General features: G+C 46.4%; 1 protein-coding gene across 2 annotated transcripts; it reads left to right on the forward strand.

Annotated features, from left to right (window-relative positions):
- The first annotated feature begins 6488 nt into the window (after positions 1 to 6488).
- RGS10 (regulator of G protein signaling 10) lies at positions 6489 to 21825 on the forward strand. Of its 2 annotated transcripts, none has more exons than XM_027890882.1 (5): positions 6489 to 6579; positions 11919 to 12037; positions 13442 to 13528; positions 17696 to 17839; positions 21162 to 21825. In XM_027890882.1, the coding sequence occupies exons 1-5, from the start codon at positions 6531 to 6533 to the stop codon at positions 21306 to 21308; spliced, it is 546 nt and encodes a 181-aa protein (XP_027746683.1). In that variant the 5' UTR covers positions 6489 to 6530; the 3' UTR covers positions 21309 to 21825. The 2 variants fall into 2 exon arrangements, with proteins under 2 accessions (XP_027746683.1, XP_027746684.1); XM_027890883.1 differs by lacking the exon at positions 6489 to 6579 and adding an exon at positions 7158 to 7645.
- Positions 21826 to 23670: the final 1845 nt, after the last annotated feature.

Below are 23670 nucleotides of genomic sequence, written 5' to 3' on the forward strand. Positions count from 1 at the left end.
CCAAACAATGGGGTTGTGGTGGGGAATTCAATGTAAGCTGACTTTCCTGGGATGATGGCTGATGGCACTGGAATATTTGCCTCCTAAAACAAGGGACCATTCCAGCTTCCCCCTGATCCCAGACACTCAGCAGCATTCCCAACCGCTGGCAGGGACAGGAGGAGGAGAGGGGAGGCTGGAGAGGGGAGGTGGGACCTGTGCCAGCCCCGGGTGTGGTGCAGCAGCACCAGGGCCAGGTCAGATGTAGAAATCACACCCCTTCTGGCCCTTCTCTCAGAAAACAGATGCACGTTAAACAGCCCAGCTAGAACACCGAAGGTGACTAAACAAAGGAGCAAATTGAGTTCATAGACCCTTCCTTAATGTAGACCTCTTAGCTTGGCACTCTGCTGTGTCTGTATTGACCCTTCTGTTGGATCATTGAAGTAGTTTCAGGTATGCACAGCTGCTTGTTGAACATCTTCCCGTTCCTTACAACGTCTGGAGCAGGGGTGGGAAGGAATTGAAGAGGAATCCTGGGTCTACCACATGGAACTGGGTAATGCTCACATTCCCTGGCTGGAAAATGACTTCCTAGGGCCAACTCTGCAGAAGAATAAATGTCACAGGGGATGATGAAAAGCTGCCATCCTCATTTGAGTTGCTAGTTCTTTCACCTTAATAAATGGGGAATTATTACTGGTCTGCTGTTCCATGAAAAAATCCTCTTTGTGGTTTTTATTGGTCCTTTCAGTGAGGCAGATCTTTCTCACTCCATTAATTATTTGTTTCCCTTAATGCCGGGTTGTCCAGCGTGATGGGAAAGACCAATTGATACAATTTATTGCTTAGTTCAGATCTTCCAACTCAGGTACTGACTGGGGGGGAAAAAATCCCCCTCTTAGTTATTAAAAGGACTATTCAATTTTGCAGTGTGTGTTTGTGGAGCTGTTTCTAACTGAGTTTTACTCTCACCTGAAAACACAGGGAGTCTACACTGACACAGCTTGGAGCTGCTGTGCCAGATCCCTGTTGTGCAGTCAAATGCTGGAAATGGTTATGCCTTGCTCCTCTTGTGCTCTGCAGAGAATAAATCTCTTCTGTGTATTTGCAAGTGCTCAGAGGAAGCTGAGGTGCAATATTTTGTGAACTCTTGCCGTGAATTGGGGCTTCTTTCATTCACAGGTACATGGTGTGGTTTTGTAGGAGAAAAAAATTCTGTTGTGTTTGTGAGTTATCTGAAAACATGGCTGATTTCAGACTAAGGAACATAAAGTGTGACTGTTTCTAGGATACTGTTCTAGGTGAATCCTGCCTCCTGCTCGGGGTTATGTGTTCTGCAGAGCAAGGACAGGAAGGTCCAAAGCCCTCCCTGCTGTCACTGTCAATGGCCATTTCCAGAAGGGAGCAGATCACTGTAAACTTGCAGCGTGGATACAGCGAGACCTTGTTCTGGTGGTGCAGCAGCTGTTCATGTGTGCTGCTGACATGTTTTGGAATGGTCAGTACCTGAGGTCAGGGGGCCAACAGATATTCCTGAATACATTTTGCTGAGGCTGTAGAAAAGGGCATTCCCTCAGAATGATTTTCACTGTAGAAAATGCACATGGATACTTGAATTGGGAGTTATGACCATGTACCTCTCCTTTTCCATACCCTGTGTGTTTTGCTGTGTTTCTCACTTTATTATGTGTATTTCTAGACAGTAGAGTTGTTCTTATTTTTCATGCACAGACTTTAACATTTGCCTCTGGTTCTTAGCAGAAACACCCTGACCTCACATGTAATTTTTAATATTCCCCTGTACTGCAAAAGTCTTTGATTTCTGCTGTCTCTACTTGGTTTAATATTTACAGGTGGGTGTTAAAAGCATGTGTTAAGTACATTTTTGGGGGGTTTTTTTGTGTCTTCAGGTTCATCCCAGACTGAACATAATTCCCAAAAGCTGGGTTCTCTTCACTGTGCCCCCTAGTCAGCCCTACCTGTGTGTAGTTCAGAGGGGCTTAGAGTGTTCTAAGGTTTGGATAACAATTTCATAATTCATGTCTAGTTGAATATTATCAAGTTTTTTATTGCTGTGATACTGGCACTCGAAAACTGCATTTCTGCATCTCGAGATTTAATTCATGGTACTGCTTTATCTTCTGAAAGCTGGTTTTAAATCTTGTGGGTTAAAAAAAAAAAGTACATTTGCAATATAAAAGGGTAATAAAATTCCTTCACCATAATTCTTCCTTCTTTATAGAACAAAGCTGAAGAAACTCCAGAAGGCTGATTTAGCAGTAAGGTTTTTATCAGGCTCAAATATACATGTCATACTAAAGTGATGAAACATTTTTCCTTCTTGACTGTCAGACGCAAAGAGCATAAAACTGGTTTTGATAAAGAAAAAAATCACTTGAATTGCAAGCTTTGGAACACTTTTTTTTTTTTTTCAGAGTGCAGTTTGTGGAGAGGTACAGATGGGTGTAACCAGTGTGAGGTGGGAGCAGCACTGCAGTTATTTAGCCTGTAATTCAGTCTCTGCATGTTCAGAGTTCTGCACTCTGTATCTGGCGTGCACAAAGCCCTGGAGTTGGAGGTACTGAGGAATGTTCCACGAGATTAGGGATAAAAGTTGGCCCTGTGAACCTCCTTGTACTAGAAAGTATTACAAAGGAGTGAGTCAGAGCTTTCTCTGAGTTCAAAGTGAGGAGTGCTGGACAAATTCCCCTGATTTATTTGGGCAGGCCTGAAATAGAAGTGCAATTTTCTACCAGAATTCTCTTCGAGGCTGTTTTATGCTGTGCACCTTCCAGGAAGGCTGTGTTGAAGTTTGCTCTGTGTGTATCATCCTGTTAAAAGATTTAAAAGCTTGTTTTATTATCCGCTCTTTTACTCTGGTAATCTGGGAATCTTCAGCCAGGAGCTGCATTTAGCTAAGGCTTGCAAAACTTGGTTTGGATCTAAGGGTGGCTTGTTTAAGGTTAATAAAATTAAAAAGTGGCTTTGAACTGAAAAAAATTACGTGTGTGTGCTGAAATATTTTGGTTCACAGGCAGGAATCCGAGTGCCTACAGGTCGGGGATCAAAATGCCTCATTCTCTGGCCACAATGCCCTTTGCAGGGCAACATCCAGTCTTAATTTCTACTGTTTCTGTTAACACATGCAGTAGAATAGGAAAATAAACTTGGCAAGTCTAAAATCAGGTTTTGAAGGGCTGGGGTTTTGTTTTGGGTTTTTTTTGGTTTGGTTTTTTTTTTTTTTTTTTTTTTTTTTTTTTTTTTTTTTTTTTTTTTTTTTTTTTTTTTTTTTTTTTTTTTTTTTTTTTTTTTTTTTTTTTTTTTTTTTTTTTTTTTTTTTTTTTTTTTTTTTTTTTTTTTTTTTTTTGTTTGGTTTTTGTTTTGCATTTGTTTGGTTTTGTTTTTTGGTTTTGTTTTTTTTCCAGAGAAATGAGAGTTTTCCTGCTTTGGAGACCTCTCCTCATTGTTAACATTTCCAATTTCAAGTTCTCATAATCGTGTAAATAAGTGCCACCTTTGCTGAAATCAGTTGTGTTAAGTTGGTGTAAATGAAACCAGAGCTTTAAATCGTGAGTTGTGTTTTTTTTCCTAAGTCTGTTGATTAGTTTGGAGTCTTTTATTTGCAATTGGGCAGTGAAATGAGCTGTGCATTTTATGAGTTTTCTGTGGTGTTATTCATAGTTCAGTATGTTCCAGAATAGATTTTTTTTTTCTTCTTGCAGTGGCAACAGCTAAGTACAACTCCTTCCATTTCTTTTCAAATCCAGCTATTTAAATTTAAGCTAAATTATTCTACAGAATACAAGTCACATTTTAAAATAGAATCTTTGTCTGAAATCCCACTGTCAGGCGTGTTTCTGCCTTTTTGGGTGTCTTGCACATTCTCATTCCTCCCCACACACCTGTTATTGCCAGTGGCACTGGGAAATCTGCTGAACTTTATCCCAGTTGTCAAACCTTCCAGTGTCTGGAGTGGTGAACACACTGTGCTAACAAGTCCTGGAGTTATGGGATGGAGCAAGGCATGGAAGGCTCGCAAATGCTTTCCTGTTCAGTTCTAAGGGAGCTTGGCTGCTTTAACATACATTTAATTTTTAGTGGTGCACAGTTCTTTGGGTGGAAGTGCAGTGACTTGGTAAGTACTCAGAGAACATCATCTGTTCTAGATGGCCTGGCCTGGCTGCAGCCAAAGCAAATGAAACACATTTATGGTTGTTTTTTTTTTTCTTTTTTTTATAAGGGAAGCTTTGCCCTGTGAAATTAAGGAAAAGATGGTAAAAATTCATGCAAGGTGTAAAAACCTATCGATGTGGTATGTGGACACCAGCACAGGGTGAATTAAGCCGTAAATTGCACGTGGTTGTGTGTGGGTATTGCAGGTGATTTGGGGGAGAAGGGGCAAAAACCCCCCAGCAAAGGAACTGCATTTGAGTAACTCCACCAAATTCATCTGGAAGGAAAATCCCCTCGTGCCATTCTGTCTGATGGAGCACCGAACCTCGACCAGGAGAGCAGGACATGGAACAGCATCAGGAGCGTGACCTGGCAGAGCAGGCACTGCTGTGCCCGCCTGGGAGTCCCCTCTGCAGGAGTGGCCCCCATGTGCTCATTTACAAGGAAAAGGGGTGGAAAGGAGTCTTGGAAACGAAGTGTTGTATCCGGAGGAGGAAAGGAACAGAAACTGTGGATTTGTTAACAGGTTGGTTTGTGGCAAACCCGTGGGTCAGGTTTCCCAGGAGATGCATGGACAGAGGGATGGGCTCTGGGGGGTTTCTTGGAGACACCAGCACAGGCACGTGGAGCACGGGCACAATGCTGGCCTCCTTAAGTCATATTCCTTACGTATTCCCACCTCCAAATCCATGATACTAAGTTTTAAAACTACTCCAGTTGCCTGTTGTCAATACACTGGCTTGAGGAGGAGGTGGTTGTCCTAGGAGCACTAGTTCTTAACCCTTAAAATAGAAACTTTGGGATCTGTGACCTGGTTCTTAACAAAAAAATAAAGAAATAAAATCTGGTGATGTTTGTACTGCTTTGGTGTAAACGGGCTGCCTGAAATACCTGGCACTGGTGGATCTGACTAAAAAAAAATGGTTGGGAGTTCATGGCCAGGCTGTCTTGTCCCAGAACTGCCACCCTGTGTGTTCCTCTCCCGTGTTGCTGTCCCTGTTCCTCAGCTGGCCCTGCTGCCGTGCTGTTACCCCCTGCTCCTCTGGTGCTTGCACGGAATTTGCAGCTGCATTCCCAGTGTCGTGCCTGCCTCACACATCTGCTGGGAAATGCCGTGTGCAGCTGTTGTGCTGTTCCCTCGGCAAAGCTGCAGACTTCTTCTTTTTTTATTTATTTTTTTTTTTTTTTAAATTTTTTTTTTTTTAGTCCACACCAAAAGCCAAGAAATCTTTACCAGCTAACGCAGCTTTTGGCCCTGGTGCTGAAGGCAGGAGTCCAGGGATGCTCAGGCCAAATCCCTTCAGCTGGAAGGTATTGTGCTGCTGTTTGTTTTGGAAGCACAGATGCAGTTGATTCTTGTGTTGAGTCTCCTGGTGTCACCATTTCCCAGGAATGAGATCTTGGCCCTGTGTGTGTAAGTGGAAAATAACCATACATTTCAGTGGGATGGGAGCCCATCCAAGTTCCCTCTGCGGATGGAGCTGGTTAGCAATGCATTACTGTGTGTTCAGGATGGGATTTGGCTTAGGTGGAGATAAAACAAGTGTTGACTTGTCTGCTAACAGTGGTTTCTGTGGTTTCTGTGTATCGGTGATGCTTCCAGTGGGACTTAAACACTCCCATTGCCTCCTACTACTGTTGCCTTGTGCTTCCTGAGTTGATTGTCTGTTTGATGGCTTGCCACTTTGTTGTCAGAATTGCACAAACTTCTCACGTGCTGGATTTTTGGTCAAATGTTTTGGTACAAAAGATATTTCTGAAAGTGAAAATACCGTTGTTAAAATTGTAAATGTGCTTTTCTGTTAGGAAAGAATTTTTCTTCCAAGCCTTGGAAGAGCAAATGAGTCACCCCAGCACAAAAGGCTTGGCACGTCTATTTTGGTGAGAAAGCTCACGATTTCACCGAGGTGGCCGTGCTGGGGGAGGTTTTTTGTTTCTCGCACCTGCTCGGCGAAGACACGAGGGGGGCTGGTGGCTCAAGGCAGGGGGGCATAGCTGTTCCAGGGGTACGCGGAGGAGCAGGGGGAAGGAGCGGGGAGGGATGAGCTGGATCTGGGCGAGCTGACATAACAGCGTGGTGTGGAAGAGGGGCGCAAGTGGGGATGGCTGGGACAGGGGGGCCCCGCAGCGCAGGGCAAGGGGGATGTGCCGCTCTCCCCCGGCCAGGGGGTGAACCCCCGGTGTCCCCGCGTCGCGTTCGGTGGTGCCCGAGCCCCGGGGTGCCGCGGGAGCCGCCGTTCCCAGGCGGGGCAGGTGCGGGGCCGCCCCGTGCGGGGGGAGCGGGGCAGAGCGGGGCGGGCCGGGCCGGGCCGGGCGGGGCGGGGGAGGCGCGGCCGCCCCGGGGCTCGGGCAGCGCGGCCCGAGCGGCGCCCGGGATGTTCAACCGGGCCGTGAGCCGGCTCAGCAGGAAGCGACCGCCCTCAGGTAACGGGGCCGGGGGGGTTGGGGGCTCCAGCTCCGCCGAGGGGACCCAGGGGCTCTCGGGGGCTGCCCGGGCCGCGCCGCTGCCCCCCGGCCCCGGGAGCTGCGGGCGGGACCGGGGCTGCCCCTCGGTCCGGGGAGCTGCGGGCGGGACCGGGGCTGCCCCTCGGCCCCTCGGTCCGGGGAGCTGCGGGCAGGACCGGGGCTGCCCCTCGGCCCCTCGGTCCGGGGAGCTGCGGTGCCGCTGCCTGGGATGCCCGGGGTGACCGTGCCGGGAGCGGAGCGGTCCCGAACGGGGAGTGGGGCTCTGCCCGGGGCTCCTGCCTCATCAGCCGCGTTTCGGTGCCCAGCTCCTGCCTCATCAGCCGCGTTTCGGTGCCCAGCTCCTGCGGGCTGCTCTTACCGGGGGCGAGGTGACAGCCCGGGGCGCCAGGGCATGGTTAGTCGGGCTGTGAATCGGACTTTGAGGAGTTTGCCTTTGGAGGGAGCGTCTTAAGCTGGAGTGGAAGTTACCAAGGAGTGACAATGTGGGACTTCCCAGTTCCCTGAGCAGACGGGCGCTGTAGCGTGTTTGTTGCTGTGTGTCCGCGATGCTGCGAGTCTGGCGATTCCGAGGAGGTGGGATCTGATATCTGTCAGTGCTGAAACAACTGGGGCAAAAGTAGCAATCTCCGAACCCTAGAAAATGATACTACAGTTTGTTATGTGCAGGAAGAAGTTGCAATCTTTCTAAGAAAAGCCAGATGTGGTGTTTGTCTAGACTTGATTTGGGTTGGAGTTTTTTTGGGGGCTCTTTGGTTGTTTTTTTAAGGATATCTGTCTGGTGAACGCTTCCAGAGATGCTACAAAAGCGGAACGTCCCTTTAGCTTCCTTCCTTATAGTTAAAAGTGGAGTCCAGGAGCCATCTGTTGCTGGAGACAGTCAAAAGGGGATGTTGAGGCTCCTGCTCTGAACAACCAAAGCGTGCAAAGGGCAGCTGTGCTGTGAGGAAAAGGTTTGAACCTCAGCTGCTGCTTGGAAAAAATTGTTGTGCGAGGATTCATCTGGTGATGCTTGGCTGCATGGAAAGTAAGGGAATTTCCCCCTTTCAGCTGCTTACTCGTGAAGTTTCCCGCTGTTTCGTACCTTGGATTTATTAATTCTGGACTGGTGGTTGTTGCTGGACAGGCACTCTGATGAGCACAGGAAAAGGCAAGGTATTCAGAGTACTTTGGAAATAATAATAAAGGTTCACGGCTCGCAGATTTTGTGATCCAGGTGAATAAGGGCAGGTGTGGTCGGAAGTTCTTCCAGGAGAAATTGAGGTGGCTTTTCTTGTTTTCTGTTAATGCTCGAATACAGAATGAGGAGCGTGCTGTTTACGTGGGGGCTTTTGTCATTGGGACTGTTCGTGCGCCGTTTATTTGTCGGGGAGTTTGCACAGGGTGTGTGCAGGGGGCATTTAGGAAGGGATGTGGAGTTCTGTGAAGGGTGTGAGTCTGTGCTGCCTGATATGGGCCAGGGTATTGACAGCTGGAGGGTGGCAGCAGCTCGGGGGAACGGTTGCAGTGCCTCTGGAAGGCAGAGGGATCAGCATGTCTAACTCAATTAGCCGTGAATGAATCACTCACGGTTTGATGGGTTGCCACAGGTTTTATTTCTTTATTTTTGGTCAAAAACAAGGCCCAGAGCTGGGAGTTTTGACCTGCAACGTTGTACATGTGGATGTTGCTGACACTTTCTGTGGTTTCAGTCCGAGTTCCTGATTGGAGAATGCAAACATTTGCCGTTTTCGATGGCACTCTTCAGCTGATAATTGCAGCGTTATTAGTGCTGCACTTACCCTTCTCACACAAAGAGCCTTTCTCGGCAGTCTGGGGCTGCAGGGCTATTGTGTGATGGGAGGGCAGCTCCTGTAAGAGCCCCCTGTGAAATAATGCTGCAGCTAATGTAACTGCCTGTTTGCTGGCTCAGTGTGGAGCCCTCTGAAGTCTGATGTTAAAACCAAGCACTCCATCATCTGCTGTGCTGGTGGAAGCAGCTGGCTGCTCCCTGCACGTCATGAGAGCAGTTGTGCCTCTGAAGCGCATTTTCGACTCGCTGGAGGGTTTGTTTCAACAGAAACTCTCACGACTGTGCCCTGCTGTGTGTGCTTTGCTGGCTCTCTCTGCCTCTTGGTCCCTGACCCCGATAAAAGCCAGCTCTGCCGTGAAATGTGATTAGCATATTGTAATTTCTTACAGTTGCAATGCAAGAAACGCAGGGAGTGTATTTATCATCTGCTGTACATCCTGTGCGTTACCTTGACAGAAATACCGGTGGAAGCACTGCCATTTTGTCATTTTAGATGCACAAAATTATCTCCCAGTTTTCAGTGTCAGCAAATGTCTGCTGCCTTCCTCACTTAGATGATCACACAAATGTATATATGCTGTTAAACGTTGGGATCAAGCTTGTTATTTCCAAGCATATATTACCTAACTCTGTCAGCAGAGGATTTTAACAGGAGAAAGTTCTCTTTATAGATATCAGAGTTGAATATGTTTCAGGAGAATCATTCGTGTAACTACAGTTATTGCTGCCTTGCCTTTTCAAATAAATCATTTTGGACTCATTAATTTGTACCTCAGTGGAAGTATCATTTCTAAGGTAATTTAGTAATGTGTTAGGGGAGATGGATTTGGGGATCAGCTTCTGGAGTCATTTGTGGGGGAAAAAACCTCTTTCCTGTCTTTTGAACTCTTCAAATTTAAAAGTCTAGAAATCACACCCCAAATGTGCTGAATGAAACCAGCATGTGGAGTGGGAAGTTATGATCCTAACTGGGGGTGAGGCCTATTGTTTTAGAATATATGTTGGTGATGTCTTATTTAATGGGGTACAATAAAAATACCCTCATAAAATGCCAGGGTGCTTCCTCCTGTCATGGGTCACCCGTTTATGCTGGTGCATCCACAGCTCTGGGGAGCTCCCAGCTTCAATAACAACAAGGGAGGCAAGGGGTAAACAGAGGGGTGGCAATGGGCAGACAAAGCCTCATCTTGGCACCACAGCACTGTCTGGGCTGTGGGGAGCTTGTTAAGGGAGGAAACAAGTGGAGTAAGAGAGCCCTGCCCAGGGCACTGCAGAGTGGACACTGGGAAGAAGCTGTGGAGGTTTTCCCTTCAAAACCAAATGGTGTTTCTATGAATGCTGTGGGAGGAGGGAAGGGAGAGAGAAGGGGAGCGGGATCCTGGGAGGGAGCAGGGAAAAGCAGCAGGATCATTAGGGAGAGAAGAGTTTGGAGGTTGGCAAGGAGGAGCAGGAGGGGAATGTAAACACAGGGGATAGGGTTGGGTTGTGAAGGGTAGGCTGGAAGTGAGAATGGTGATCAGAGAGGATGCAGAACAGCCAGTAAAATGAGAGACCAGTGAAAGCAGCTGAGGAGAAGGAGATCAGAAGGAGTGTATCCTGGGTATATGGAGCACTTGTTCTGGCCTCTGTTCACCAGAATTTATTTTTTTTTTTAGGTTCTCAGGGCCCTGGCTCTGCCCTGTGGTGCACTGGCTCATTGAAATCCATGCTTTTCAAAGTAATCATTAATGTCCACTGGAAGATTTGGCTGGAACAGGAACACTGGAAATGAAATCTCATTTCCCTGTGTTCTGGGCTAAACGATGTATTAAATAAGGGAAGGGCCTGGTTCTTCAGGCCATGGGCAGCTTTACACACAGAGCTACCCTTCTGCTTGCAGGTGATGAGGCTGTACCAAGAGGTTCCAGCTGCTCAGAGGTCACTGTGTTCTGCTCCAATGTACTTGGCCATTCCCACTTAAATCTCACCCATTTGGCTGAGATTAGAAGCCCAGATACTTTGAGTCAGGCTCCTAAAATAAATGCTGCGAGTGATAATCGAGAACCACATCCTTTTGCACGAGGGGGGGGGTCAAACTGAGGCAGCGTTGACTGGCTGTGCTGGTGTCACATCTGCAGGAGTGGCTTGGAGACAACCCCCTGGCTGTGGCTGCTGCCCTTCAGCTCACACACTGTTTCTCATGCACAAACCCCACTCCTCTCCAGGGAAAGGGCTGCTCATTCATTTAGGACAGTGCTCCTTCTCACTTTTAGGAGAACAGGCAGGTCCCAGAGGCTCTGCTGTGGTGCCAGTTTTGTGCAGGGCTTTAACCTGAGCATTTATTCCAGTCACCAGCTCAAAAGGGCATCTGATAGGACAGCTCTGCAGAGATGGTTTTTTGAGATACTTGCTGAAGTTTAGTTTCATGGTGGAAGAAGGGCTTTTAAACAGAGCTTAAGCAGGAGTTGCTGTGATCCATATTTCCAGAAAGGTGCTCGGGTGGGATGAGGGGAGTTATTAAAATAAACAGAGGCTGTATTGGTTACAGGAAGAGTTCTGTGCACCTCTCCAGTGTGCAGTGACCTGAAATGGAGCTCCTATCCTGACTTCCCATGGCCTGCCCTCCTGTCTTCCCAGGGCCTTTCGTGTGTGAGAGGAGGGAAGGCCAAGCACTTGATGTCTGTTTTAGAGTTTTTCAGATGAGCAAATCCCTGGAGTCCCTCCAAGCAATAGGTTTCTCAAAGGGTAGATGGCAAAAAGAAATTTTTTTTCCAGCACCAGCCTTGAATGCAACGCACTTGTCCTGGGCTAGGGAAAACACCACCTGTGTGCCATCTCTCCTACCTGGGAGGAGGCTGCTGGCAGAGCAGGTGTGGGCACAGCCCAGTGCACCTTATAAAAGGAGAATTTCTGCGGATTTGGCAACAAACAAAGAGAAAAACCACCCCCCTTGCCCCAAACCAGGCTGACTCAGCTGCAGGGAGGCTCTGCTGCCAGCTGTCTGTCCTCCCAGTTACTCTGGGTTAACATCTTGGGCTGCTCCTCCTGCTAAACAAAGCACTGTGTTTCTCTCTCTTTGCTTTTACCCACCCTCCAGCCTCCAGTGACGATTCTTTTCTTAAAAGTAAATTTGCCATGTGTGACTGACCAGGAATTGCTTTCCAGGAGCCCACGCCGTAGGCAGTGCCAGAAAAAAAGCAGATGATCCTTTCAGGACACAGACTGTGGTCATTGCTGTGTTCCACAGGCAAAAGGTGCTTGACCCCCTATAAAACAGTGCCAGTGCCTCTTTACCTGCTCATGAATTATCTGCTGGAAGGAATCTTTGCCTCCTTGCAGGGAGAGCAGAATTCAAGTGATTGTTTGTGTGTTTATCTTCAGTTTTATGGTGTTTCTTTACAGACAGCAGCTGAAATCCAAGGGTGCAGGGGCAATGTGGGAGACACCCACGCCACTGCCATTTGTCATTTCTAAAGAAGGCGGCGTTTCTTTCAATTCTGTTTGTTTTTTGTTTTTTTTTTAATTCCAGAGATCAATGACAGCGAGGGTCACCCCAGCAGCAGCCACCAAACCTTGAAAGGAACCTCCAAATGGGCCACGTCGCTGGAGAACCTCCTGGAGGACCCCGAAGGAGTGAAGAGATTTCGGGTTGCTTTATTAACTCTGGGTGTTTCTGTAGAACAGAATTAGGATGTAAAGCTGCTCCAGTCTCAGCACTAAAGGGTGCAGCTGTGCCAGGCTGTAAGCACGGAGAGGTGGCTCCTCCTAGGTCTGTCCCCCGAGCAGGGGTGGCAGATTGGGAGTTGGTGCCCCTGGGGCAGCACCTTCTGCCACTGCAGCTCCCTCCTGCAAGGCACGTGCAGGGCTTCTGGCTGCACCTTTCTGATGGGATCTGTCTGCTCTTGACAAGTGACTGTTGGACAAACTGCAGCCCTTGAGCCACTGTTGTCTCCTGCCAAGCGTTATTTATCACTGAGGACTCATCCTGGGCCCTTTATTCTCGCACATTCAGCAAAGAGTTACCCCTGCCAGTCTCTGGTGACTCTTATCCTGTGTTTAGCAGCTGTCCTGACAATATTCCCTTTCACTTTACTACCCAGTGTGGGCTGGTGCAGCTCAAAATGGCTTGAGGTTTAATTAGGTGAGGGTGGTGAGTTGGTTTCTCAGGGTTTTTTGCCGTGTTAGATGTAACAATAGGAGCCACTTACTTAAAAGTGCTTTTGCCATACCATACTGATAAAATGCTCTGGGATAAAATGGTGTCCTGACAGACTGGTTTAACGAGTGATGTAAATTAGAGTTACAAACCACTGATTTTGAATTGTTAAAAAAAAAAAAAAAAAAAAAAAAGGTAATCTTGATGCTATTTAATTCTCGGCATTACTTGATTTCTGTTTTCTAACATTCAGGAGAGAAAACTGATGATCTTGGAGCCATAAATGTTTCAGCCACTATGTTTCATAAATAAATTTAATGCACATTTTCCCCCTTTTGAAGCATTCCTCACTTTTGGAGCAGTGTGCTGTGTTTAACCACTGTGCAGAATGCAGATGCATCCCCTGCTCTCGTTCTCTGTAGTGGATTTATTGCCACCGATGATCATGTTTAGAAACACTTTTGTTTGCAGAGATTTTACTCATTATAAAAATCAGGAAGATGCTAAATGAGCCTCTCAGGTGATCTGTGACTCTCATTAAAACAGTTCATTACACCCCCCCTATTTCTGGCCTTCCCTTGGAGCAGTGGCTGTGAAAGGGCTGGAGTTATTTAAGGGAGGCTGCAGAAACCATTCCTGCTAGTTCCTGGTGAGCTCAGGGATCCAGGGCAGCCCATTATCCTCCTGGAATGTGCTTCCCAAGTGTCTGGTGCTGCCCTGGGTGCTGGGGTGTGCAGATGCACCAGTGCAGAGCTTCTGCTGCACCGGGCTGTGGAAACTGCAGGTGAAGTTCCCTTTATTGGAACCTGCTGGTTTTAATTTCTGCAGCAGGAAGAGAGAAAAACGACTGAGAAATGGAATTCTAACCTTTGAGTGTTTGTTTTCCTCTTTCCTAGGAATTTTTAAAGAAGGAATTCAGCGAAGAAAACGTTTTGTTCTGGCTTGCATGTGAAGAATTCAAGAAGACACAGGGAAAAAAACAGGTATTGTGCCCTGACTGAGTTTTAGTTGTCAGCAAAGTTTACTCAGCAGAGCTGGAGCTGAACCGTCCCTGTTGTGTAACGTGCCCTGTGCGAATGCAAACAAATGTACTCGAAGAAACTGCTCTAAAATCGGGGTGGAATTGTTTGGAAACGAAGCAAATCCAAACAAAATGCTGAAATTGTCGGGTTCCCCGTGGTTTGAAACCTCGGAACTCTTTGTCATTGCTTGGGAATGGCAGAAGGTTTATTAATTCAGTGATGTTGAATCATCATCTTGCTTGCAAACATAAAGACATTTCATTCAGGACTTTTTTAAAGCATAGCAGTTATTGCATGGCAAGAAACACCACTGTGATTCTTTAGTGAAACACAAGAACAACACACAGCACAAACAAAAACTATTTTCCAGTACCAAACTGTAACATTTTGCCTTATCAAATTACAAAGTTGCAAAACAAATAAAATTGAGGGTCTGTTTAAACTTTTTTTATTATTATTATTTAAATATGTTATCCAAATCGTTATATACCTGCAGACAATTTTCATTTTCATGAAATCTTTCTAGTAGCAAATACTCTACTGGAAATTTTTTAAGCAGCCACCTCCAGTAAGTTTTTTTCCACTGCTTAGATCTCAGTTTACATTTAGATCCACCAGAAATGTGGTGGGGTTTTTTGTTGTTGTTGTTGTTTTTTTTACTTTTGTTATTTTCTTGAGAAATTTCAGATTTTTTTGGCCTTTGAGAGGAACATTTTGGAAGGCAACAGGTACAAATTCACACTCTCCTGGCCGAAGTATGTAGTGTGAGGAGGTGAGACTGGGAAATGCCACTTCAGCATGCTCCAAACAGGACAGTTTGTGCTCTGAGTAACATCAGAAATGCCAAGGAATAGGAATCAGGTGGGAGAACTGGACCAGGGGTGTTAAGACAGGCAGGTGTAAGAGGGTATTCGCTTCCTGTAAATATTCCTTGTTTTGCACTGAAAAAGCATTCCCCTCCAAAGGGTTTGCTTGCTTTAGTTGTGAATATTTTTTTGGTATTGATAAATCTGCAGGACCCCCCAAAACAATATATTTTGCAAGAAGAGGAAAATGCTCAGTTTGACTGAGCACTTTGTAACCTTCAGCACGGTCTCAGCTTGGTGGATGGAGCTGCTGCCCTCCCTCATGAAAGGCCCACAAATGCAGACAGGCTTCAGGAAAGAACCACCAGCCAGGCTACTTCTCTGCAAGATCCCATGCCTTGCAGTGGGGTAATAATTGTGTTTTCCCTTGCTAAATAATTTCCATAGTTTTAGCTATTTCAGGCTTGCACATCCCAGCACAGGAAATGGTAAAGTGATGTACAGAGATAAGAGCTTAGTGAATCCTTGAATGTATTGCCAGATGAATGGACAGAGACTGAACTAGGTTCTGTTTGGATTAATTATTCAGTACTAATCATCACCCAGTCCTGCTCAAACCATCATAACTGGCTGCAATAAATGTGCTTTAGAATGACACGGACTTACAGTGAGGTTTTATAGCTACTGCTTGTGGATGCCTTTGTTTAGATAATTTACAAAGCTGGGAAAAGCACTGAAAATAGAAATATTTCCAGTGTTTATGATAGCATGGAGCATGAATTTGTCTTCTGAAAGCAACTCTTCTAGAAATCAGGGCTGGAGCACCTCTGCTGTGGAATCACACCCAGAGCTGGGGTTGTTCAGCCTGGAAAAAGCTCCAGGGAGATCTTAGAGCCCCTTCTGGTAACTAAAGGGGCTCCAGGAGAGCTGGAGAGGGACTTTGGGCAAGGGCCTGGAGGGACAGCACAAGAGGAATGGCTTTATAGTGAAAGAGGGGAGGGTTAGGTTGGATACAAGGAAGAAATTCTTTGCTGTGGGGATGGTGAGACACTGGAATGTGTTGCCCAGAGGGGTGGTTGATGCCCTGTCCTTGGAAACACTTGCTGGGTGGAACTCTGAGCAGCCTCATGGAGGGAAAGGTGTCCCCTGTCCCTGCAGGGGTGGGAATTTAATGACCTTTAGTGAGCTCTTCTGCCACCCATATGGCCCTCATCTCAGGGCACAGATTCAATTATTGAGATGGGAGTGGTGGGGATCAGTGAATAACACCGAACTTTAAGTGTTTTATTGGAGTTACTCATATGTTGTTGCATTTGGGACTGTTAATGAAGCAAACAGCATGTCATGTCATTCGTGCTGCTTCCCGGGGTTTCGGTGTTTCTGCTCTTGCAGCCGAGCTTTTAAAACAAATTACAGATTGTAATAAATGCTGACAGCAACGGGGAATATTGTCAGCTCTTGCTAAAACCCACCACAATATCCCCCGTGGAAGTTTTGCAGAGAAGGATTTCAGAACAGAATTACATATTCAGGAGTTCCTGCTGTCCCTTCCCACGTGGGATGCAGGGAGGGTTTAGCAGGGCTGGGTAATGCTGCACAGCTGCTGACGGCTGGAGCCTGCTCTGAGCAGCATCTGGGGCTTCCATCCACCTCATCTGGGAGCCACACATGCCTGAGAGCTGAGTTTGACCTTCGGAAAGGAAGTGGGAAATAATCTCGTATCCACTTGAAACAGCGAGGGGGGGGGGGTTGGTGCAGACAGAACTTTGTGCTCCAAAGGGGAATTTGGCAGGGCTGCTGGGGAGAGCACACAGATGGGAGTGAGGAGTGCCAAAAACCCTCTAACAACCACCTGTGAACAAGATACCAATTTAAGCCTTGTTTCAGTTCCAGAGCAGAGTCCCCTGTGCTGGGGCATCGTCTTCAGGCTGCTGAGAACAAGGGATGCCACTGACTGACTGAAGGGGGACCAACCCTGTGTCCTGCACCTGAACCTGTGCATAAACACACTGGCACCTTTAACTGTGCTTTCTCTTTCAAACAAACCATAAACTGTAGTCCCACTGATGCTGAAGCACAGATGGGGCACAGCCCTGCTCTTTGCAGCTGAGCCTGCAGGGTTTAGCTGTGCATTTCCACCTTTTCCCATCCCTATAAAGTCAGGTCCCCCGTGTCTCTCCAGTGGCCCCCTCTCCCTGCCACAGCTCTTTCACTTCCTTTCTCTGTTGTTCTTCCTCCCAAAATCCAGAGAGCCTCCCTGTTTCCCCAGCCTCCCACGCAGTCCTCTTGTTCCCCTCCTCGCTGTCTAAACTTCCTCACAGTTACTTCTGGTTTTGGGTTTCCTCTCCAGCCTTTCTCTGCTCTCTCTCTGCAGTGCCCAGCACAGTTCATTGTGACCTAATGCACCTGATGTGTTATGTTCTACCCATCAGATGAATAATCTGTTTTAGAAATACTGGAAAATATGTGTCCCCTTCAGCAGCGAGAGAGTTAACTCTTTCAGCCTCCTCAGTTCTCCAACACATGCAGCTTTTTCTTCTAATTACCCCCAAATGTAAATGTATCTCGGCTGTAAAACATGAAAGAAATTCTGTGGCTCCTTCATGGGCAAGGGTTTAAATGCTTCCCTCTCCAAGCCCCCTTCCCATCCCAGACACAGCCCTTTAGCTGGGGCTGGTGTGGAGCTTTACACAAGTCCCACCTACCCTTATCCATCAGCTCTCAGAGGCTGTTGGGAGTTCTGTCTTCACCATTGAGTCGAGTTGTTGGTGTTTCCTTTGCTCATGCAGTCAGCGTTGCAGGTGAGCTGCTCTGAGGTTGTAAAGACAGAGCCTGCAGTATGACAGGGTTATCTACCAGTAGCACAGATTACATCCTACCCTTGCCCGGGTTTGCCTTGCAGTCAGCTTCCACAGTGTTTCTCCTCTGGGTTCCTTGCACATACTGATGATCTGTTAGCAAAAATAGTCCTTCTGAGTAGTGAGGACAAGTACTAGTCAATGGTGCTGAGCAATTTCACTCTGGTTGCTCAGCTTCAACCACCACATCTTGCTGTAACCAAAGTGCTCACTACTGGTAGCTTCCCCTGCTGTCAGTACAGGTGTTTACCTGCAGAGATGTTTTTCTTCCAGCACAAATGAACACACACAGGTAAGCTTATCTATGTGTTTTGTTATCTTTTTTTTTAATTCAGAATATGTTTTAATTTTAGGATGTGAACCTCGGGAAGTGACCTGGGTCTGTCTCCAACAAAACATTATGCAGTACAGAGATTATCTACACATCAAGTAATAATGCTTTAAATAATTGTGTCCTTTTGCAGATGCAAGAAAAGGCAAAAGAGATTTACATGACTTTCCTGTCCAGTAAAGCCTCCTCCCAAGTCAACGTTGAAGGGCAGTCCCGTTTGAGCGAGACCATCTTGGAGACCCCTCACCCCCTCATGTTCCAGAAGCTCCAGGACCAGGTAAAGTTCTTTTGTTCAGTAACCCAGTTTCACTAGTTTTTGTCTGGTTTTAATGCCCTTTGCTCTCTGAGCACAGGTTATTGCAGGGAAGCTGGGGATGTGCTGCTGCTGCCTGTGCCATGAGTGAGCAGAGAGCGGGGTTGCTGCCACGGTGGGGATGATAAATGCAGCTGCCCTGAGGTACCACAGGCTCTGGGCCCCATCTACAGCCACTTAATCAGGACACTCCATGCAGCCATTCTAATTCCAGTTCAGGACACCCCTGGAAAACTGGGTGAAGTTTTCTCCCGGGTTCCTGTGTGAGTAGTTTGAGACTCCCCCCTGCTGAGTAACTCGGTCCTTGGTTTTCCTGTGTGTTCTCTTGTGCTGAGTCATTGCTGATGTTTGTTTCCAGGGTTGCCACTGGTTTCCTTGAGAGCCCAAGAGTTTTCATTTTGCTCTGTTTTGGTACTTGTATTGATAGGAGCATAACACAGTTTTCTGAAAACCCCTCCTCTTCTGCAGCTCGGAGAAGCCAGTACCTGCTTTGCCTTCTCCCAGAGAACTTGGGAGGTCTGGTAGAAATGAGGTGACATCTTGCAGGCATGTCTTTGGGCGGTGAATTTTCCTGATATCTAGCTGATTTTAAAGCTGAAGTTATGAAGTGAGTCATTCTTATCTGCAGCTTTCTAGCACTTGCAGTACTATTTTTAATTCCTGCACCATCCTCAGGACTACCTGCATTTTCCATTTGGCTCGTTCCTTTTGTGGAGAAACAGCACAGGGACTTAAATAGTGTTTTCAACCCATTTCAGCCAGGGATTGAATATTTTAGCTGGGACTGGCTGGGTCAGTTGAAGGAGTTGAGAGGCAAAGGCTCTGCTGTCTTTCAAGCAGAGGTTCCAAGTCATTAGCAGTGGAAATGTCTGAAATTCAATTTCCATGTGAGGAAGAAGAAGAGTTTCTCATGGAAAAAACTTCTGACTTGGGGGCAAAGGGAAAGAAATGTTCTGGTACATGTAAGCACTGCAGTTCAGGGTGGGTGATTGCGAGGGTGAAGCTGGAGGGACTACTGGAGACAAAATATTCTGCAGTTTTACAAATAACAGCCAAGGATTAGTAATACCTGAACTGGAAACATGCTGGTCCAGTGGTAGAGGAATCCCACTAGTGTGGGAAGAGACTCTGTGAGCTTTTACAGACAAATGCAGAACATTTATGGGTCACTGCAGGATTCCACTGCTTGAAGCTACTGTTTATTGCTGTTAGATAATAGTTCACAAGAGTTATGGTCTTCTCTAGTTTTCAATCCTTATAAAGCTACGAAGAGTGGCGTAATTTGTTCTCTAAAGAGCACACTGTTAACTGCTGCTGGTGCTGTGTGTCTGAAGGGTAAAAAGGCAGAGCTGGAAAGCCCCAGCCTGTTCTCCAGCACTTGGGTTCTCCAGAGACCTACTGGTTTAACTGGTGCTGCTGGTGGGCCGTGGGTTTGTGCTCACAGGCTGGCCCTAAACCAAGGGCTTGGGGGCAGTTGTTGGTGCTGACTGAAGTGGTGGTGGAGAGGTTCATGGGAATGTGTGTGTTTAAAAATACTTCAAGGGCAAATGTTGCTGCTGCACAAAGGCAGTGAGAGGAGGGGAGGGGGAAAAGAGGGTTCTGCTTTTGCACACCATCATAAAATCTGTCTGCTCTGTGCACTTGGCTGGCCAGGCTGGGGAAGACACTGATCTCACAGTGCTCCTTCTCTCTGGGAGATGCTTGAAGTGATAGCAGGAACAAGAGGGGTTTGAGTTCTTAACACTCACATGATGTTTTAGCGGGCAGCATTTTCCTTGATATCTTTTTTCCCTTGAGCTGCTTGGATAAATTTAATGACATTGTAGTCAGCCAATGGCAGGAGGTGTAATTTGGCTTGGCTTTGCTGAACTGCACTGATTGGGGTCTGCACTGATTGGGGTCTGCACTGATTGGGGTCTGCATTGATTGGGGTCTGCACTGATTGGGGTCTGCACTGATTGGGGTCTGCATTTATTGGGGTCTGCATTTATTGGGGTCTGCACTGATTGGGGTCTGCATTGATTGGGGTCTGCATTGATTGGGGTCTGCATGGAATGGGTGCTTTGGGATTTTTCATGTTCCAAAATGTAGCTTCTAAATCAGTATTTCCACAGTTTTAAACACGAACTTAAATATTTAAATATGCAAATGAGCAGTGGTTGGTAAAATCCACCATGTAATTTGCTTGTAAGGGAGCTATTTCAGCAAACACACAGACAAGAACAGTCAGGTTTTGGGTGTTTGCCTTTATCTGTCCAGGTTCCTCGAGGATGTGAGATGAAAAAGCAGTTTAAGGTTGTTTTCCTCCTCCTAGCAAACAGTTGTGTTACCTCTCAATTAGAAGGGAGACTGTAAAGGTAAAGCTGCAGTTACCCAGACATGGATTAGCCACACATGCGGGTCAGAATGCAGAAATTTGTCTTGGAAATTGAGTTACTCTGAGTACCATAAAATGTAATCAGTCCTGAAACATGACTCAGAGAGGCTCCAGTGAAATAACAGGCTGAGGCTGATCTTGGCTTTGGTTTTGCCTCAGTTATAGTTCTGAGGTTTACTTTTTTTTTCTTCCCCTCTGTTGCAAGAGCAGCTTAAATATATATCCTGACCTTGACACCTGAACAGTTTCCAGACTCCTCTCCCAAGCCTTTGTGTTTCCAGAAAACTCCAAAGGAGTTGTAGCTTTGTTGTGTGTGGTGGATATAAATAGAAGAGCAGAAGTGCTGTTGAGGGACGAGCCTGAACTCGATTCCTGGGAGGGAAAAGCCACACTTGGTGCTGAGCTCATGCTTCCATGCTGGCTGAGTGCTGGCCACGAGAGGAAGGGCAGCTCTTGGCCTGGTGTGAGGCATAATGGCACTGCTTTAGTCCATCACCAGTGTAAAACCACGTTTTTATCTGGTAAACTACACCTGCACCAGATCAGCTCTTTGGGGAAGGTACCTGCAACGTTTCTGATCTGGCCTGACACCAGTCTTGATGTTGTAGTCCAAAAAGGATGGGAATATTGGCAGAAGTTTAAGAAACCTCAGTTAGACCGGTTGTTTCAGCCTGGACTCAGTTTGAAGTTTCAGTATTTGTGTAAATTATTTAGAGGTTTGCCTCAATTATCCAGTGCTCTGCAGCCCCTTGGAGACTTGGAACGTGTGTATTTTCAGTGCCTTGCCTTTTCAGCGATGCCTTAGTACAGGCAGAACAAAAATACACTGGAACTGATACTGCCCTTCTCATTCAAAATCCTGCTTGCCTTGGGTCACTGGGTTTGTGTTCTTCCCCCCTCTCTTCCCAGATATTCAACCTCATGAAGTACGACAGCTACAGCCGCTTCCTGAAGTCTGACATATTCCTAAACCACAAGAAGAGTGAGGAGCAGGAGGAGAATCCCCCAGAGGCTCAGACTGCAGCTAAAAGAGCATCGAGAATTTACAACACATGATGCAGTGGATCTCCTCGGGAGAGGCAACCCAGTCATCACACCACACTCAGGAACAATCTCAGTTTAGAGCAGTTGCATTTAGGGCTTGGGGAGCTCCAAACCTTTTTAGGAGCTACTTACCTTCTTGATTGCTTGAATGACTAATTGTTTTTTTGCATGATAGCTATTAACTAAGCACCCCTGGACTGTTTCCTTGATAAAAGGCTGAGGTGTTCCTCCACAGCATGAATTGCCAATATTTCACAGGGTAAAATGCTTTCAGTTCTTGTCTTCCCTTTTGTCACCACGATGATGAGAAATGGGAGATGGGATGGTTGTTGTTTTTTATTTTTTGCCTTGCCATTTTTGTTTGTGACTGGCTTTTGCATCCTGAAGTGCTGGGAGAAGCTCCTGAGGAGTGCATTTCACATTGCTCTGGGGATGAGTCATTCAGAGCAAATCTAATCACGAAGGGACAGCATCTTCCAGGTTTAAGCTCAGTAGAATCCAACCCCTTCCTGTGTAACTTCGTTCTCTCAAGGTGATACCTGTTTTGCTTTACCTTCACTGTTCAACCAAAATACCCTCAACTTGTGATTTTAATTTCTGTATTTCCTAAATTCCCCCCCCCCCCTTTTTTTTTCTTGCAGTAGACAATCACTTTCTTCAGAAGGTGGAATAATCTTTATTCCCTTGGGAACAGAAGCCCTAAAATAGACAGAATCTCTGAAGAGCTTCTGACTGCCATGGGGAAACACGACAGGGAACACCCACTAGGGCACAGTGATGTCAGCAAAGCTTGGCTGGGGCATGTCCTGAGTGTCAGTGTAACATCAGTGCCACTGGGAAGCATCTGCTCTCTCCCAGGTCTCCAGGACAATCCTGCTCTTTGCAGCAAGAGCACTTTGGCAAAGGACCAGCAAACCAAATCTGGTTTTGTTTTACTAAAATCTCCCCACTGAAGTCACCCTGCCTTATTTTGTTTGCTCCAGAAAAGGATTTCAGTTTGGTTTTTTTTTTTATTTTCCTCATTGTGGCTTTGGAGAGCTGCAGTGGAACAGGCAGTGGGGTTCAGCCATTCTCACACCAAGCTGGAGAGGAAGGGGAATTTATTTCTGCCTGATGCCATGAGAGATGAAATGTCAGGGAGGGTGAAGGAAGACACTCTCAATGAGCTCCCATGTTGTCCTGGGAATGTGTCAGAGCTGCAAAGCACATCTTGCCATACAGTTTTTCACGTGTTCAAATATTTTTTTTTAATTAATTCACTGCAGTGTTACTGAGTTGCAGTTTAAGCTGGGTAAATGTATTAACTACTCGCTCTATTTACAAGCCTCTCAGTTTGTAGTTTAGCTGTTTCACGTTCTTTCATTATTTACTTTTTCGTTTTCTGCGCTGCTTTGTCTTGAACTTCTGCTTATGTGTGCTGGCTAATCTCAGTGCTCAGTTGGCTTCTGAGCATTTTATACTTCTTTTTTTGTCAGAAAGGCCAGATATGTTTGAATTGTTACTGTCACTATCCATGTTCTGAACTAAATCTGGGCTGCCCTGACTGAGGATGCAAACTCGCTTTCTAGACCTGATTATTTCTCTTTAACTCTGAGCCACTCTTTCAGGTGATGTACAGGGAAAGCTGTTTCCATGGGCTTTTCACTAGTTGGATGTGGGAGTGGAAGTCCTGATTCTTCCCCCAGAGCTCCATGCCCTGCTCTTGTTCAGAAAATCAAAGGAGGGGTCGGTGCCCCCCTGTGCTTGTTGTAAAGGTGTCATTCTCATGCACTGAGTTACTTTTCCTTTCACACTCTCAGAAGGTTTGATGGTGAAGTCATGTTACTTCAGGCACTTTCTGTGGTGTTTGACCTCATGTTTAAGCTGTATTTCAGTGTTTTATTGAATAGGGACGAGTTAAACACATGCATGAAGCTTTTTTCTTTTTTTCTTTTGTTCTGAGGGGTCCAAGGAAATGGGACCATCCAGTTCTGGACTTGCCAACTCTTTGTAATCTCAGGATTACCTCTTCTGCAGACCCACTATAATGACAATCTCTTAATGCCTGCTACAGCAGAGGGTGGAACTTCTGATAGCATTTAATTCCTTGGCAGTGAGCAGTTTAACAGTTCAGGAGTTGGGGTTTGTCTCCTCCCAGCATTTCCTGCAGGAGTCTTAGTGAGACTGAAAACTTCAGCGTGGGGACCCTCATGGGGAAAATGCAGAGTGAGCTCCCACCACATTCATCACATGGATGCACAGCAGATCCATCTTTAATCACATTGATTTTAAAAATGCATGAGCAAGGGAGAAGAGTCTTTGACTATCACGTTTTTTAAAATAAAAATACAGAATAAAACCAGGAGCTGTATGAACAAAGGCAGGGCATTAAGGG

The sequence above is a fragment of the Empidonax traillii genome, unplaced genomic scaffold (genome assembly GCF_003031625.1).
Source record: "Empidonax traillii isolate 1590-97213 ecotype Southwest subspecies unplaced genomic scaffold, ASM303162v1 scaffold301:size691294, whole genome shotgun sequence".
In the NCBI taxonomy this organism is placed as follows: domain Eukaryota; kingdom Metazoa; phylum Chordata; class Aves; order Passeriformes; family Tyrannidae; genus Empidonax; species Empidonax traillii.

Coding starts and splice junctions, on each gene's coding strand:
- RGS10 (XM_027890882.1), top strand. CDS start 6,531: ATGTTCAACCGGGCCGTGAGCCGGCTCAGCAGGAAGCGACCGCCCTCA. Junction 6,580..11,918: donor CAGGAAGCGACCGCCCTCAG/GTAACGGGGCCG, acceptor TTTTAATTCCAG/AGATCAATGACAGCGAGGGT. Junction 13,529..17,695: donor AGACACAGGGAAAAAAACAG/GTATTGTGCCCT, acceptor GTCCTTTTGCAG/ATGCAAGAAAAGGCAAAAGA.